Here is a 15,721-nt window from a genome sequence, read left to right on the forward strand (position 1 = left end):
GCTTCACAATCAACATCTGCCTTAAGACTGATCATTAAAGACCAACACAAATATGGTAGCTCCTCATTTCCTCAAGTGTTTTTGTATTAAGATCTGACTTGAGGTCTTTGTGCATAGGAGGAAAAATATGGATTGGTTAAAAATGGAAAAGTTTATGCCAATCTCTAATTTATGTGGACTGTAGACTCTCATGTAGCAGGTGAGAGGGCTGTGTTCACATTTCAGCTGTCCTGTGGCTGCTCAGCAGGATCTTCCACTCTCTGTGTTTCTGTATCCTGAAGTGCGTGAAACCTACACCAACTCCTTACACACAAGGAGTTGGTATTTTGTTCCCTGGTGAATTCTCTTTTTGACAATTCTTGCACATTTAGTCAACTCTGAAAGACATTTGTTTTCAGCAGTGAGGCTACTTGTGACAGGGTCATTCATTTGTTCTTTGAAATCATCTGAAACCAATTTTTTTTGTGGCATGATTTTAATAATCTTTGTGTGTCTTCATCTCCTGCTTTATTATTTATATACATGTAAAATATAAAGATTTAAGTGATTTTTCTCAATTTTATAATTTATAAATTTTATAATAATTTATAAAAATTATATCAGCTGTTACTGGCCACATTAAAGAACTTCTGAAAACTGGGTAATCTTCTAGAAGAATATTTATTTTTAGTTGAAAATATGATACATCAAAGAGGAGCCGTTATTTTACACAAACAAGACATGAACCTTTTTCATAGAGTTGAGCAGGAAGGCTAATGTTAATTCTAAGGGTGAAGAGTCACCATTTCTTCCCCCATGAGTGCAAGTACCTGGATTAGAATCTTATTGGCAAATGAGAGCTTGTTAGAAGTTAAGCTTAGAAACAGGAATGTCTCCAGGAAAATACTTTTTCTCCATTTCTCTCTGAACCTTGGGTGCATTTCTTGCTTTAGGGATTCTATTACATGTACTTGCTTCTTTGGAGAATTCTAACATGGTTTTGCAAAAAGCTATTTTATTTACTATTCCTCATAGACCTCTCAACAGGATAATTTTTGAGGAGATATGTGATTCACTTGGAATCGTGGGTGAAATTTATGACAAAGTTTGAGTCTGATAGAAACTACTATATTGCCCAGTAATAATTTGCTGCTAAACAATAAACAGTACCTTTGAACTGATCATTAAAATACAGACCAACACAAACATGGTAGATTCTAGTTTTCTAAAGAAATATATCTTTATTGACTTTTTTCCTTTTTCTTACAAAGCAGTTTAAAAAAAACCCTCCTCCTTGCTCTTGATGTTAAGATGGCTGATCCTCATGAGATGGTCTGTGTAAATGTATATTTCTCTACACACCACAGAACAGTATCATTCCTTGGTCCCGTTTTTATAGGAAAGAATCCAAGTTTCAGCTAATATATGCTTAGCTCCCTTCAAGAAGAATGTTTGGTGGATTAATGTCTAATTTACACTCAGTGATAAAGATAAACTTTGAATCTTACAGATTAAATGCCCACTTCCTACCATAGTGTAACTGTCTGGACATAGATGTACTAGATATATCTATAAATAAAATAGTGCTTTAATGTAACAATATTCTTTGGCTTATTTAAGTGCCTATGGTGGAATCTATTAAAAGCTAAAATGAAAATGGCCCCACTATTATGGTCAGTCGCAACACGGAGCTTGTGCGGAAGGTCCCTATGCTGCTGACTGTCAGCATTTCCAGGTCCACGATGTATTCTCTTGGTCCCGATAGTGACTTCACAAGCACAAGCATTGCACTCACAGGGCTTGTTTGCTAAAATAACAAGAAAAGAGGGGTAGAGAGAATGATTTTTCTTGGGTTAGAGTTCCTACTGTTTGTTGGCATACTTCCTGTGATAATCAGGGGAAATATTAGGCTAGAGGAGCACAGTGTAGTCCCTGCCTGCTTTTAGCCTTGACCCCTCATCTGCATTGGCTCCAAGGTAAGGGTTTGCTTTTAAAATTCTTATTTTCCTACATTTCTTGTTAACATGTGTTAACATTTCACATTTTTCTTTGTTATTAGCATTTCTCTACCCATCTTTCTAAAGAGTTCATATAAGAATTTGATAATCTTGGAACTGGTAATTAAAGTTATCACTTTTCCTTAACATTGTGCTTTTGTGTGGTTGTTTGAATGTAATTGGCCCCGCTAAGCCCATAGAGAGTGGCACTGTTAGGAGGTGTGGCTTTGTGGAATAGGTGTCTCTGTAGGGATGAGCTTTGAGGTCTCCTGCTGTGGGATGTTCTGTATGGCAAATGTGTTGCTCTGATTGGTCAATAAATAAAACACTGATTGGCCAGTGGCTAAGCAGGAAGTATAGGCGGGACTAACAGAGAGGAGAAAAGAAAGAACAAGAAGGCGGAGGGAGACACTGCCAGCTGCCACGATGACAAACAGCATGTGAAGATGCCAGTAAGCCACGAGCTATGTGGCAAGGTATAGATTTATAGAAATGGATTAATTTAAGCTGTAAGAACAGTTAGCAAGAAGTCTGCCACAGCCATACAGTTTGTAACCAGTATAAGTCTCTGTGTTTACTTGGTTGGGTCTGAGCGGCTGTGGGACTGGCAGGTGAGAGAGATTTGTCCTGACTGTGGGCCAGGCAGGAAAACTCTAGCTACAGTCTCCTATCTTCAAGCTATGCCCAGTGGAGACAGTTCACTTCCTGTTGCTTGCATATCAAGATGTAAACCTCTCATCTCCTTCTCCAGCACCATGTCTGCCAGCATGCCACCATGTCCCACCATGATGATAATGGACTGAACCTCTGAACTGTAAACCACCCAATTAAATGTTTTCCTTTATAAGAGTTGCCATGGTCATGGTGTCTCTTCACAGCAATAGAAACTGTAAGACAATTTGTTTACATTCTAGTGAATAAAAAGTTATATAAATAGGCAGACAAGGTGGCACATGCCTTGAGTACCAGAGGCAGAGGCAGGCAAAGTTCAAGAACAGCCTGGTCTACATAAATGAGTTCCAGTACATCCAGGGCTGCATAGAGACCCTGTCACAAACAAACAAACAAACAAACAAACACACAAACACACAGAGTAGTTAATTTAAATAGAATATGACAAGTGTTAGGCTGTCTGGATATAAAAAGTATGAATGCAAAGGTATATATACATATTCCTGAAACATGAGGTAAGGCTTTCAAATGCCTTAGAGCAGGGGCTCTCAATATGTGGGTTGAGACCTATTGGGGTCGATTGACCCTTTTACAGGAGTCACCTAAGACCATCAGAAAAAGTAGGTTATTACATTATAATTCATAACAGTAGCAAAATTACAGTTATGAAGTAGCAACAAAAATAATTTTATGGCTGGGGTCTCCACAACATGAGGAACTGTGTTAAAGTATCACAGCATTAGGAAGGTTGAGAACCTGCCTTAGACTCACCATGGAGCAAGAGAAGTTCTGTAAAGTAACATGTTTAGAACTGCACATGGAGTGCACATTGGAGGGTGGAAGGAGATGCATGGGGGAGGCAGTAACGAACGAATCTGGATACAAAGGATAGAAGCATGAATTAAAATTTAGCTATATGGCCGGGCAGTGGTGGCGCACGCCTTTAATCCCAGCACTCGGGAGGCAGAGCCAGGTGGATCTCTGTGAGTTCGAGGCCAGCCTGGACTACCAAGTGAGTCCCAGGAAAGGCGCAAAGCTACACAGAGAAACCCTGTCTCGAAAAACCAAAAAAATAAAATAAAATAAAATAAAATAAAATAAAATAAAATTTAGCTATCACTACAAGAGATACACATTAAACTAGGACAGACTACAGAGCTCTGGGAAAGAATGACATTGAAGGAATTGACAGAGGAGAGAAATCAAAGGGCTAGAGAGATAGCTGCTGGTTAAGACTGTCTGCTGCTCTAACATGAGGAATAGAGCTCAGATCCAAGAACCAACATCAGGTGGCTCACAACTGCTGTAACTCCAAATCCAAGGGATCTGGCCTCTGCAGGCACCTAGGAACACATGTGTTCATATACTTATAAAAATACATACAAATAATTCAAAAATTAGAAAAAGAATAAAGATGAGAAGAAATAAATGCTTAAGTGGAGAACATGTAAGTAGACAGCAGCATCCAACAGAGCAAAGGACAATCAAATATTGGAATTGAAAAGTGTCCTTGGATTTAACATTATGGATATCATTGGTGTTTTTTCCCCCAAGCAATGCCAGTAAAGTATTTTACTGAAAGACAAAGAGACAGTGTAACATGTAGAGGGATTCAAAGTTTGGAGGTAGAGGGGAGTCTGACATACTAGGGTTTCAGAGGAGATGGAATGAGGAATACATGGTGCTGGGTTGGTCTTGACTGACAAATATAAAATATCTTTGGAAACCAGATGGAGAACACAGACGTACATTTTCATGGCGTAGAATGGGAAATTTATGCCTGTTAGTGTTAATGCTGGTGTCAGTGGTTTCAAAGCAGGAAGTGACTCACCTACTCAAAAGTAGGGTATAAGGACTTACTAAATATAAGAACATTTGAGAACAAGGACTGAAGAGAATGGTATGAAAGAAACAAGAAAAGCAATGAGATTGTTGAACATACTAAGGATCTATCTGAAAGTAGAGACTAAACTTTTACAGTATTAGCAACCTGGATTTACAAGCTTGGTATGGAGTAGATATGTGGATTATAGCATTTATCTGGGGCTGTTGGCTGGAGAAGTGAGGTATTAGTGACAGGAGCTCACAGAGTGAGAATGAGAGCATGGTGAAAAGAGGATGGTCAGCTACTGGATGTGTCACCGAAGACCAAGATTCTCGTGTGATACTGTTTTGAATGACAAGAAATGTCTGGGCATGGCTGGGGGTTGGGGAGTTGGTAGCAGGGTGACATGGAAGTCATGGTGGATGAGATGATCAATGGGCCTCAGGTCAGTTTATAGGGGAAAGCTTCATGATTGAGGCCTTCTTTCCTTCAGGTCCTCTTCTCAGCAATTTGGGCCATTCCTTCTATTCTCTTCATGAGTGATCTTATCCATGGCCATGGCCTCTATGTGGGCCAGAGAATTAAACAGTAAGTTGGCTTGGGGTAAAATTAGCAAAGTAAAAAGCTCTTTGAAAGAAGGAATCATGCACTGAATGTCTTCTAGGTTTCTCAAAGCAGCCAGCACAAGGCTGAGAACACAATAGGTACTCAACTAATACCTGCTGGTTGGTCCTTGTGCATTAAATGCTGTCTACAGGTGGAATTTCAGTGTAGAATTTTTGTAGGAGTTTATTTTAATTGTGTGATAAATATTCTTAGAGCATCTATTTTTTTATTTTGTTATATTTCTTTTTCTTAATTTGAGATGAACTCTTTCTCAGAACTTCAGACTAGCCTCAGACACAGGCTAGCCTCTGACTTACTGGATAGCCTAGGCTGGCCTCAACTTTGCAGTCCTTCTGACTCCCTCTCCTGAATGCTGGGATTTCAGGCATGTACATTCACACCTATCTTTAAACGTTTTTGTTTTAACTGCGAAACATTTGTCTAACACTATACTAAGTTGATAATGTTTCACATCATTCACAAGAAAAGGATTTCTGGAGAAAAATATTATTTATGCTTTAAAAATCAAGTCAGAAAAATAAAAGCAGATATAAATAAAAATAATTTTCAAAATGCCAGGTTTACTATAGAGGAAAAAAAAACATGTTGGGACTTCATCTAACTGCATGATGATTAGGATAGGAAGCTTTTATCTTCTTTAAATGATGGCTAAAAGTTCAAAATAGAAATTTACTTTATTGAAGTTTTTGAGAAGAGCTGTTGTGCTATCATGCAGTTACTGATTAGTGATTAATAGGCATCTGAACTGTGTAAAACTCATGTTGAGGCAACTTCTACAAATACCTAGTATAGCTGAAGTTTAAAACACTGTATGTTAATGAAACTTACTCTTTCCTATTAGGAAAAATAAAAGCAATGGACAGGATTTTGAGTTGTTTTTTTTCTCTTTAGAAATTGGTTCTGAGAAATTAATTACTTCTAATTTTCTGGCAAAGAAATGGAACCCTGCTACTCTGGAGCGAGAAGGAAGTTCTCAAGGGACAGGTTAAATGTGTAAACACCAAAACAATCCATAAACTTTACCACAAGAAAAATTTGCACGGTGTTTTTCTCTGTACAGTTAAACGGCTTACATTTGCAGTACCTGTTTGGGACATGCTTGTGTTTTTGGGAATAACACACAGCTTTATTAGATTCTAGGGCTTGGAATCTGGGTGGCTTTCAGGAGACTACTTAATTTTTCAGAATCTCATTCTTCTGTAAAAAGTAGATTTTAATATCTGATAGTATTACCAAATATACTCCAGAAGGCTAGACATGTGCCTACTTGTGAAACTTTTTAGGTTTTAGATTAATTCTCACATGAATGCACACAATAAACAGCTATCTTCCCACTGGCTAATACCGCCTAAACATACTTACTCGTAGGTAGAACTCTCCATTTTCGTTTCCAGATTTAATCCGAAAAGTATTAATAGTGTTGGCATAAATAGTTGTGGCCTGTATCTGGAAGATGTCTGACGGCACGGACCTGTCAGATCGGATGCTCATGTATTTGTAGACTATGGACTGGGGCAGTTCTCGGCACATAGCATTTGAGACTGGGCAAACACATCGGCTAGAGACAAACACAGAAGCAGTCACCAGTTTGGCTCAGGAGGACCAGAAAACTTCTTACTGTTAATGTAAAGGTTCTAATGTTTCTTACTTTTCTGATGTTAGAACGTAGGGATCTTGACATGGGTTTCGTGGGTAACAACGGAAGCCACCATGATAATTCCAGCACATTTCATCTTCTCGGCATTCATTAGTGGTCTCACATTCATTTATATCTGCAGTCACAGGGTTAAAGAGTTTACTGTCCTAAGCAAATTGTGTGTGTGGCAGATTCTAGCTTGTAAGGAAGCACCAGAGGGAATCTAGACTGCAGTCAGTTTACTTTTATTTATTTTTATTTGTTTTGGGTGTATGCCAGTGTCTTGCCATGTAGAGCAAGCTGGTGTGAAACAGTATAATGAAATCTGGCCTTGAGCTTAAAATTCTCCTGTCTTAGCCTCCTAATCTAAGATTACATGTGTATACCATCACATCTGGCTTGTCCAGTTTGCTCTTAGACACAAGACATGAGTTTTGTTAGGGTCTGAGGGAAGTCCCCAAGAAAGACCACCAGTCGCATATGCAATTTAGCAAGAGCATTTATTTCCAGCATGATGGGGTGGCAAATAGCGACTTGGGTTAGGGGGAGGGGTGTCACAAGTTTCTTTTAAGCAGAGTTAGGGAAATTTCAGAGAGCAAGGATTAATCTGGTGGTGATTGGTGGAGGAAAGATTAGTCTGGGAGTTGATTGGTGGGAGGCTGAAGTGGTTAGGGTCCCATTGGCGGTGGTGGTCGGGGAGTCTAGTGTCTAGGGGCTTGTTGACAGGAGGATAGGGAAAGCTATCTTTAGCTAGCAGAAGTCTGGGGGACATCTGCTGAGCCAGCAGAAGAGGTTTGGGGGTCTGCTGAGCCAGCAGGAGGCTGGGGGGCACCTGTTGATTGGTTGCCCCTAAGTTGTGGTTTTCCTGAGAATTGCTTGCTTAGCTCCAGCCCATTCTAGTGAACCGAAACTAAGGCCTGGTCCATGCCAGGGCTGCTAGAGGAGCCTGTTAGGGCCCTGGCTTAGCCATCCAGTTCTTTCAAGTTTGACCTCAATTTGCTGCACTGACATCAGTATAGATAGAGCTGAGTCACTGGGTACTAACTAATACATGACATTTCCTGATTTTTTTTTTAATCATTCTTCAGTTGTCCAGTTGTTGAATTCAAAGTCAAATGCTAATTATGACTTTGCTTATACGATAGTAAACAAAACACCAACAAAAAAATTTCATCTCCTGCTCTAAGGAGTTGATAACCTAATTGTGAATATAGATACACCAACAGTTATTTACAGAGTAAAATGCAATTAAGAGGTAGGTAAGAGCACTACAAAGCTGAAGCACAGCTGATAGTGTGCGGAGGGTTAGGGAACAGAATGAAAGAGGGGCATCTCAAGTGGGCCTGTAAGGATGGCGTGTAAATGAATTCTCAGGTAAAAAGGGGAACATTTCTAAGGGAGGGCAGCTATTTCAGGAGCCTGGGAAAGGGTTTGGGAGGGAGAGAGTGTGAGGGGGAGAGAGAGAGAGAGAGACAGACAGAGACAGACAGACAGGCAGAGAGACAGAGAGAGAGAGATTTTTAATAACAGCCTGCAAGGGTTATTGAAGTGGCAGTAGTGCTCTGGGAGGGGGTTGAGTCCTCCGGACGAGGCACTGAAAAGTGAGCTATGAAGTGTCCCACCTCATACAGCAGAGGTAGTTTAGGACTGTGAGGAAGAAGGAATTGTCATGGTGGCAGGCAAGTAAGGAAGGTAATATAAACAGAAGCAGCCTGATGAGGAGAGAGTCTTAGGAACGAGAGTGATGGTTAAGACAGGCTAGACAGGGGCTGATTTTAGATTTGGCTAGTTGGATCCCAAGAAGACAGTTGAAGAAAGGGTGTTACTAACAAGCATTATTGTATGTCAATAGCAATACTTAACGTCCATATGCTTATGCAATTCCTACTTCTTTCCATATGAATTGTAGTTTCTATTTTGTCTTATGGAAGCCTTTTATGAATCATGCCTTTCCTACAAGTAAATATTTTCATTCCTTCATTTGTCTTTCCTGAAGTGATTTACGTAATCCTGCTTCAAGTCAGCTGGCCAGGTGCTAGGTTGTGAATTTTGAAGTTTTAAACCTGGTCTTGTCCCTTTAGGGTCTCTGCTGCTTTCTGTTTTACGTTATCAGAATCTGTGTTTTGCTTGTTGTTTGTTGTGCTCCTAGCTTGTAAGCTCTTGTGGAGGGCGGCTGAATCTTTCCATTAGCTTTGTAAAGGCATGGATCACCGGACTTTGATGAATATTAATTCAGTTGTTTCTCATACAAGCTGTATGGAGCTAAGTGACAAGGATATCTTGGTTGCATATGGAGGAAAACCAGAGATAAGTTCAAGGTCATAAGGTAACAGGGATAGTTCTATTGTGAGAATAATTCCATGCAGTGTCTTCAGAGAAAAACAGTTCTTTTAATTTCCAGCTGGCAAAAGTTTTCTTCAATCCAGGAGGAAATTGGAAAAGCTATAGTTTCTGAGAATAAGTTATAAGAACTGTCTTCTTGGCTGGACTATAGCTAAAGACAAAGAAAATCTAGATTCCCTGGAAGTTGCTGTTGACGTATCCTTTAAATATTTCCACCTTTTTGCAAAATGATGGTGATGTTCAGATATAAGGAATAATGATACTGGTTGGTACTGTGGAGAATGGCAGGAGCAGAAGGAAACTTGAGCCTATGACTTCATTTATTACTTTCAGTAACTTAGGATCTAGCATAATCAATAACTATATCATTCTGGAAAAAAATTTCAGGAAGAAACAACATTAAAATATTTGATATGTATGTGTGAGTAAGTACATCTTATTTTGACCCTCTCTAGATAAACACGTGCACAGTGCTCTGATTTTTGTGACTTACAGTCATGAGAACATTTATATCAGACCCTTTGAACTTCTTGGGAGAAGATAAAAATCCAAATATGTTAGATTTTACTCTGTTCTTACAAATTAGGGTTTCAATATATGGAAGCAATTGCTTTAAATGTTAAAAGAATGTAAGTCTGTATGATGAAAAGACATTTTGCATAAGCAAGCATTTTGCTTCTGTGCATCTTCAACATGTCAGCACTGTGAACTCTAACTTGATTTCAATTTTTGTCCCCAATTATAACAGAAATATTCCCAAAGATATAGCACAAGCAAATAAGATCCTATTATGCATTAATTTGAATCTGTCTTTGCTGACTATCAAATCCACTTGTGATTAGAAACACATAGACATTTGTTTGGATGATTCCAGGGGAACTGGTTAAAATATTTGACTGGCTAATATTTTCCTGCATGTAATATTCATATCTCAATTAGGGTTAAGTGAGATAATTGGAATGCAATGTTTTCCCACAATTAACATTTGCAGAATTTCTAGTAACCTGGGAAAGGTTATAAAGATGTTCATTGTGCAAGAGATGACATTCTGCTTACACTTATACCTACCAGCTGGGGTATGTTTCCATACTACAAAATCCCAGGTCTCAGATGTCCTTGAGTTCATAGCTGCTCCCATACAATTGTGCCATTAGACTAGACTCTACATGCCCTCCATCTGTCCTTTTAAAGATAAGAGCTTTCCTGTCCTCATGTGTAGTCTTTCTAATTCCAAGTAAAAGGGACTCTCTAGAGATTTACTATTGCTCATTTACATTGCTAAGTAAATTTCATTAAAACACTGTGAGTTGTGTAAATAATTTAATGTGTTATTTTGTTTCATTCCCACACTTCTGCTTTTCCAAAGAGAAAGCAAAGGCTTAGAGAAGTCTGATGATTTGTTCAGACTGTACAGACAGAACAAAGTAGAGTTAGATTCACACAGGTTTTCTGTCACTAGGGTCAGTCATACTTTTCTTTTTTTCCACTGTTTTGTGTAAATGTGTTTATATAAGATTTTCTGGGATTATCTGTATTTTTGTCTTTATTTGATAATCTTTCTTCCATTAGTGAAATTTCAAACTATATACAGCATTGAAGGTTAGAGGAAGGGTGCATGTTTTCCCATCTTCCTGTCAGACTCTGAAGTGTATGTTTGCAGAGAGCTCTCTGTTCTACCCATGAGAAGACACAAGGACCATCCTAGCATTTATTTTTGAAATTGGGCCCATGGTCATTAGCCATTATTAGATCAATGCTTGCTTTTTTTGAGTTGTTCAAACACATTTTAATATCCATCATGAGTTTTGTTCTTTTTAACACCTAAAATCCTACATTAATTGGCTCGGAGTGGTGACATATGCCTGTAATCTCAGCATTTAGGAGGCAGAAGCTGGAGGGCTACAAATTTGAGGTCAGCCTGGGTTATCTAGAAAGACCCTCTATCACCCTCCAAGTGTACGTAATTCAGAATTTTGATATGTTGGAGCCTTTGAGGCTTGATTAAGGTATGTCTAGCCTAAGTAGTAAGAGTGGGCTCTAAACTCAAAACTCAGGGTAAATATTTTAGTAAATGAATCTTTTTTGGTAGATTATTGGAAATTCTTGTGGGCCTGTGTATTAAAGCTATACTTTGACTGACCAAGGGTCTGTCAAATGGGAAGCCATTTATTATGACTATTTTGTGCCTTAATATTCAGATGCACCTTGCTATGAATTTGTAATTTCACAGATAATAATATATTAAGAAATAGTAACATTTATTTAAATTACAGTTTTTAGAAAGGAAGTTAAAGTTTAAAAAAGTCAAAGCCATTGAATCTCCCTTTCATAAAATGTACTCTATTAATGTTATAAGTCAGGAACTTAAATTGTACAATCAAGGTCTGAATCCTGTAACTTTCTCCTCATTCTTCCTGGCTACCTCTGAACTTCAGCTGTATGAGAACAGTGAGCTTACCCTGGCAGGTTCTGCTTCTCACCACTTGGTAGCCCTGGGGGCACATGCATGAGAACTTCCCTGGTTCATTGACACATTGATATTGACACAGGTAGCTTGAGGTTCTGCATTCATCAATGTCTGTAGAATCAGACAAAAGCACAAACACAGAGCTGAGAAACTTTCCTGCACTAGTTTTATATTACATACTTTTAAATAAGCTAAAGAGTGTCAAAGCAATGCAAACAGAAGAAGTTCAAGGCTCTGTCTGAAATGCCAACTGTGGCATCATGTCAGTTTCCCTCTTTCCCTCCCAGCCTGCAGAGGTTTTCTTACAGCAGTTTTCACTGAGGCTAAGGGCACTAAGTAAATGGGCTCATGATTGACACTCTTCACTTGGGGTTCTGAAGACCTACTCAGGTAGCAAATTTATATTTGCCTATTCAGTATGGTATGACCTTGCTGCTGAGCTCTCTTGAACTTTAAACTTCAAGTTCCACACCTGTGCAGTTTTACAGAGGTGACATCTTGGCATGGTGTGGAGTTCTGAGGAAGAATCTTCTGCATTTCAGAATTAGCAACCACCCTATAGTTTGTTAAGCAGGACAGAGGCAGCAGTCTTGAGATGACTCCTTATGGTTTTAAACAACATTGCATGATTTGAGCCTTCTTTGGTTGGTTATGACCTATGTAATCCCAAATAAACATGGACAGAATCATGAAGGAGGTATGAGCATCAAATGTTGATGGCACCCCCCTCATGATGCCTTAAGCTCCTAGAATTACCCAGGATGAACATATTCACTGGACTTTCAAGGTTACCCATTCCACTGACTGACCATCTTTTTACTCATTAGAAACTGCAACCCAGACTTCTTTAAAAGTGTGTTCAGGCCACAAAGTGCGTGGATAAAGCCAGGTGTCTTTTTTTTTTTTTTTTTTTTTTTTTAACCATACCCTCAGCTCTTTGTTAACTTACATGTGCAGATTCTGTCTTGGGAAATTGGCAATGGGTTCTGGGATTCTCAGTTTCTCACAAGCTCCCAGCAGAAGCTGCCACTGGAGCATACTTTGAGAATCAAGACACTCCTAGGCTATACCTTGTGTTCCAGCTACTCAATGCTTCTTATTTCTTCCAGTAACAGGCTCAAAAGCCATGGTTCTCACTGAACTGCCTTTATAAGATTTCAAGAACAGAATTTGTGGGAGCAACATTTTTTTTTTTTCATCAGCAGAACAACCAGGCAACAAAATGTCAGTAAGGTTGCCCTTGCTATAAGATATTTGGCAAACATGTTACCTTCACAGTTGAGCCTGTCACTGCTCAGTTCGTACCCTTGGTTGCACTGACAGATGAATGACCCGAGAATGTTGTAGCATTGCTGAGCACACTGGTTGCTGGCATCACATTCATTTATATCTGCAAGGAAAGGTTTTAAATCTACATATATCTCTGTGTATGTAGCTGGACATTTTTAGGCTCAGCCTTGCTCTTTTGTGCCTGTATCACTTGATAGCAAGTGGTGCCTTGCTGTAGGAGCTCACTGGAGAACATCCATTTAGTTTCACAGTTGTTGGAACAACTTCAAAAGTCTGTCACACACTTTTTTTTAGAAATACCAGAATATTTTTTTCTAGGAATGACAGTTTGATGTTTGATAAATTTTCCCCTAAAGAATCGAATGCTTCCAATAAACATACATTCCAGCACCTATTTTCTTACATTGTTCAGATTCAAAATCCAAATCCATAAATAATTGTTATAAGACACTCAAACTGATATGGTCTCTCAGCATGCGGTGGTAAAGAGTTATCTGGCTATTTATTACTTTTTAAATGGTTCCTGTTAAATTCCTTGACAATTATAGCATAATCCTTTGAGACCCATGCAGAGTTTTGTTATGCTCCAACACAGAGAAAATACTGTGAAAAGGGTATTTTCCCTTTCCTGCACTAGATTCCTCCCAGGTTGTGCCAGTCTTAGAATCATGTGCCATGTGTGACATTGCACTCTGAAAGGGGAGAAGAGGCATGTAAGGGTCACATGCACTGTTAGTGGAAAGTTGATGCACTTGAACTTCCAGTAACCCTTTGGCCTCTTCAGCATTCTATCACATACTGTTGACTAATTGAGGTATGCGTATCCATTAATCTGTAGTTACATTAAAAAAAATACACACACACACACACACACACACACACACACACACACACACACACACACCCATAGAGGAGAACTATTTTAACCAAAGTTAAAAATGTTTTCCATTCATATCCTGATGTGTTTTAAGAAACACATTAGCTATTGTCTTTTCAGCTTTATGACCCTGAGGGAGGCGGGTGGGAACCAGTTCATTTGGGCTTCCTTTTCCTTGAGGCAGAAGTTGGTCAGTCAGCCAGCCCAGCAGTTCTCACAGGACTTACCCACACAAGTATAGTTGTTCGCTGCCAGCTGAAACCCAGGGCTGCACTGGCAGTAGAAGGAACCTGGTGTGTTCACGCATCTTTGGTGGCAATATGGAGGCACGGTGCATTCATCTATATCTAAGTAGATGGCACAGACATAGAACCAAGTTGTTAACTGGGCACAGTGGTGCATGCCTTTAATCCTAGCACATGGAAGGCAATGGCAGGTGGGTCTCTGTAAATTTGAGGCTACCCTGATCTATATAGTGAGTTCCATGACAGCCAGAGCTACATAGTGAAACCTCGTCTTAAAAAAAAGCAACAAAATCAAACCAAATCAATCAAGCAAGCAAAAACCCCCAAACCTAAAAACCTAGAACCAAGTTGTGGACTTACTGAATTCTCAGTGGCAATAATGTAGAAAACATAGGAAGATCTTGTGTTAAAAATAATCTTCTTCCCTCCCTTCCTCAATCTCTCCTTTCACCCTCTCTCTTAAAATTAGCATACATGTACTTTAAACACACTTTGGCCATCAGCTAAGTAAGACATAATGAACAAAGATCAAGCCAGGCATGGTGGCACACACCTTTAAGCCCAGCACTCTGGAGGCAGAGGCAGGCAGAACTCACTCTGTGAGTTCAAGGCCAGCCTGATCTACACAGCAAAGTTCTACGGCAGCCAGGGCTGTTACATATAGAAATCCTGTCTTAAAAAAAACTAAAACAAACAAAAAACAAAACAAAAGACCAACCACATACCCATGTTAGCAATAAATGAATGCACTGAAATGTAAAGAAAGAAAAGAGATTAAAACATTTCCCTCTCTCTCTCTCTCTCTCTCTCTCTCTCTCTCTCTCTCTCTCTCTCTCTCTCTCACACACACACACACACACACACACACACACATACACACACACACACACACACACACACACACACACACACACACACACACACGCAAGGATGTCAGTTTGTGGTGCCAAAAAGCTTAATTAAAGTGAGGAAAATGAAAAAGAATGAAGATACAGCTTTCAATTAAGAGAGGAGAGATATGGGCTGTGCTCAGCTGGTGACTGTGGCTAAGCCATTTAAACATTTGTACCTTGGTGTTTGTTCAGAACCTGATAGGAAGGCTTGCCATGTGTATCTTAGGAAGTTTTGTGAGGGTCAAATGAAAGAACATTGTGAAAGGAAAGGACACTACACAAGTGACCTTTTGAGCATGTCCTGACGTTTGGATGAAGTGTTCCAGCCTGTGTGCTTCTTTGATAAATATTTCCAACTATAAAACGCTCAGCGGAGAACTTGCAGAGACAGACCCTCTTAGAAGCGTAATAAAATGTCATTACCTCATGCCTACACTTCGTGACAACTGCGGCGTAGCCTGTGTGGTTTAATAGGACAATTTTGCACATACAATACAGCACTATAGAGTGATATGGTAAAAAGAGAATAAAAATGAACAAAATGGTGTTGCTGCTTTACAATAGTGTGTTTCAGTGGCCTGAGGCTAACCTGAGCTTGACTCTGGTCTGGCAATTCCATGTCTTGGCTTCTGAAGCTTTCATTTCTTATTCCATATGGTGGAATGGTTGGAAAGTGTACATGGTACAGGGTAGGCCATGGATCTGGAGCATACCAGGTAATGAAGTGTGAAGTATTATCAGAAAGATGCAAAATGTTGTTGATTAATCAGCACACTGAAATAACTAGAGAGCGACATCCACATAGCCTTTGTATCTGCTTCATGGTACTCAGGGAGGATACCCCTTTCACTATATATGATAGTGTATTAT

General features: G+C 39.4%; 1 protein-coding gene across 6 annotated transcripts in view; it reads right to left on the reverse strand.

Moving 5' to 3' along the window:
- Positions 1-641: 641 nt before the first annotated feature.
- Positions 642-15,721, reverse strand: part of Efemp1 (EGF containing fibulin extracellular matrix protein 1) — a 65,513-nt gene continuing 50,433 nt past the window's right edge. For 4 of the 6 annotated variants that reach the window (XM_052734622.1, XM_052734618.1, XM_052734619.1 and 1 more), the window contains 6 exons: positions 13,941-14,060; positions 12,817-12,936; positions 11,538-11,657; positions 6,749-6,872; positions 6,463-6,658; positions 642-1,786 (listed from right to left, as the gene is read on the reverse strand). In XM_052734622.1, coding sequence (XP_052590582.1) covers positions 1,625-1,786; positions 6,463-6,658; positions 6,749-6,872; positions 11,538-11,657; positions 12,817-12,936; positions 13,941-14,060 — 842 coding nt within the window. In that variant the 3' untranslated portion in view covers positions 642-1,624. The remainder of the gene's footprint in view (positions 1,787-6,462; positions 6,659-6,748; positions 6,873-11,537; positions 11,658-12,816; positions 12,937-13,940; positions 14,061-15,721) is intronic. The other 2 variants (XM_052734621.1, XM_052734623.1) reach the window with 2 other exon arrangements.

The sequence above is a fragment of the Peromyscus californicus genome, unplaced genomic scaffold (assembly GCF_007827085.1).
Source record: "Peromyscus californicus insignis strain IS unplaced genomic scaffold, ASM782708v3 Scaffold_13__1_contigs__length_99412109, whole genome shotgun sequence".
Lineage (NCBI taxonomy): Eukaryota > Metazoa > Chordata > Mammalia > Rodentia > Cricetidae > Peromyscus > Peromyscus californicus.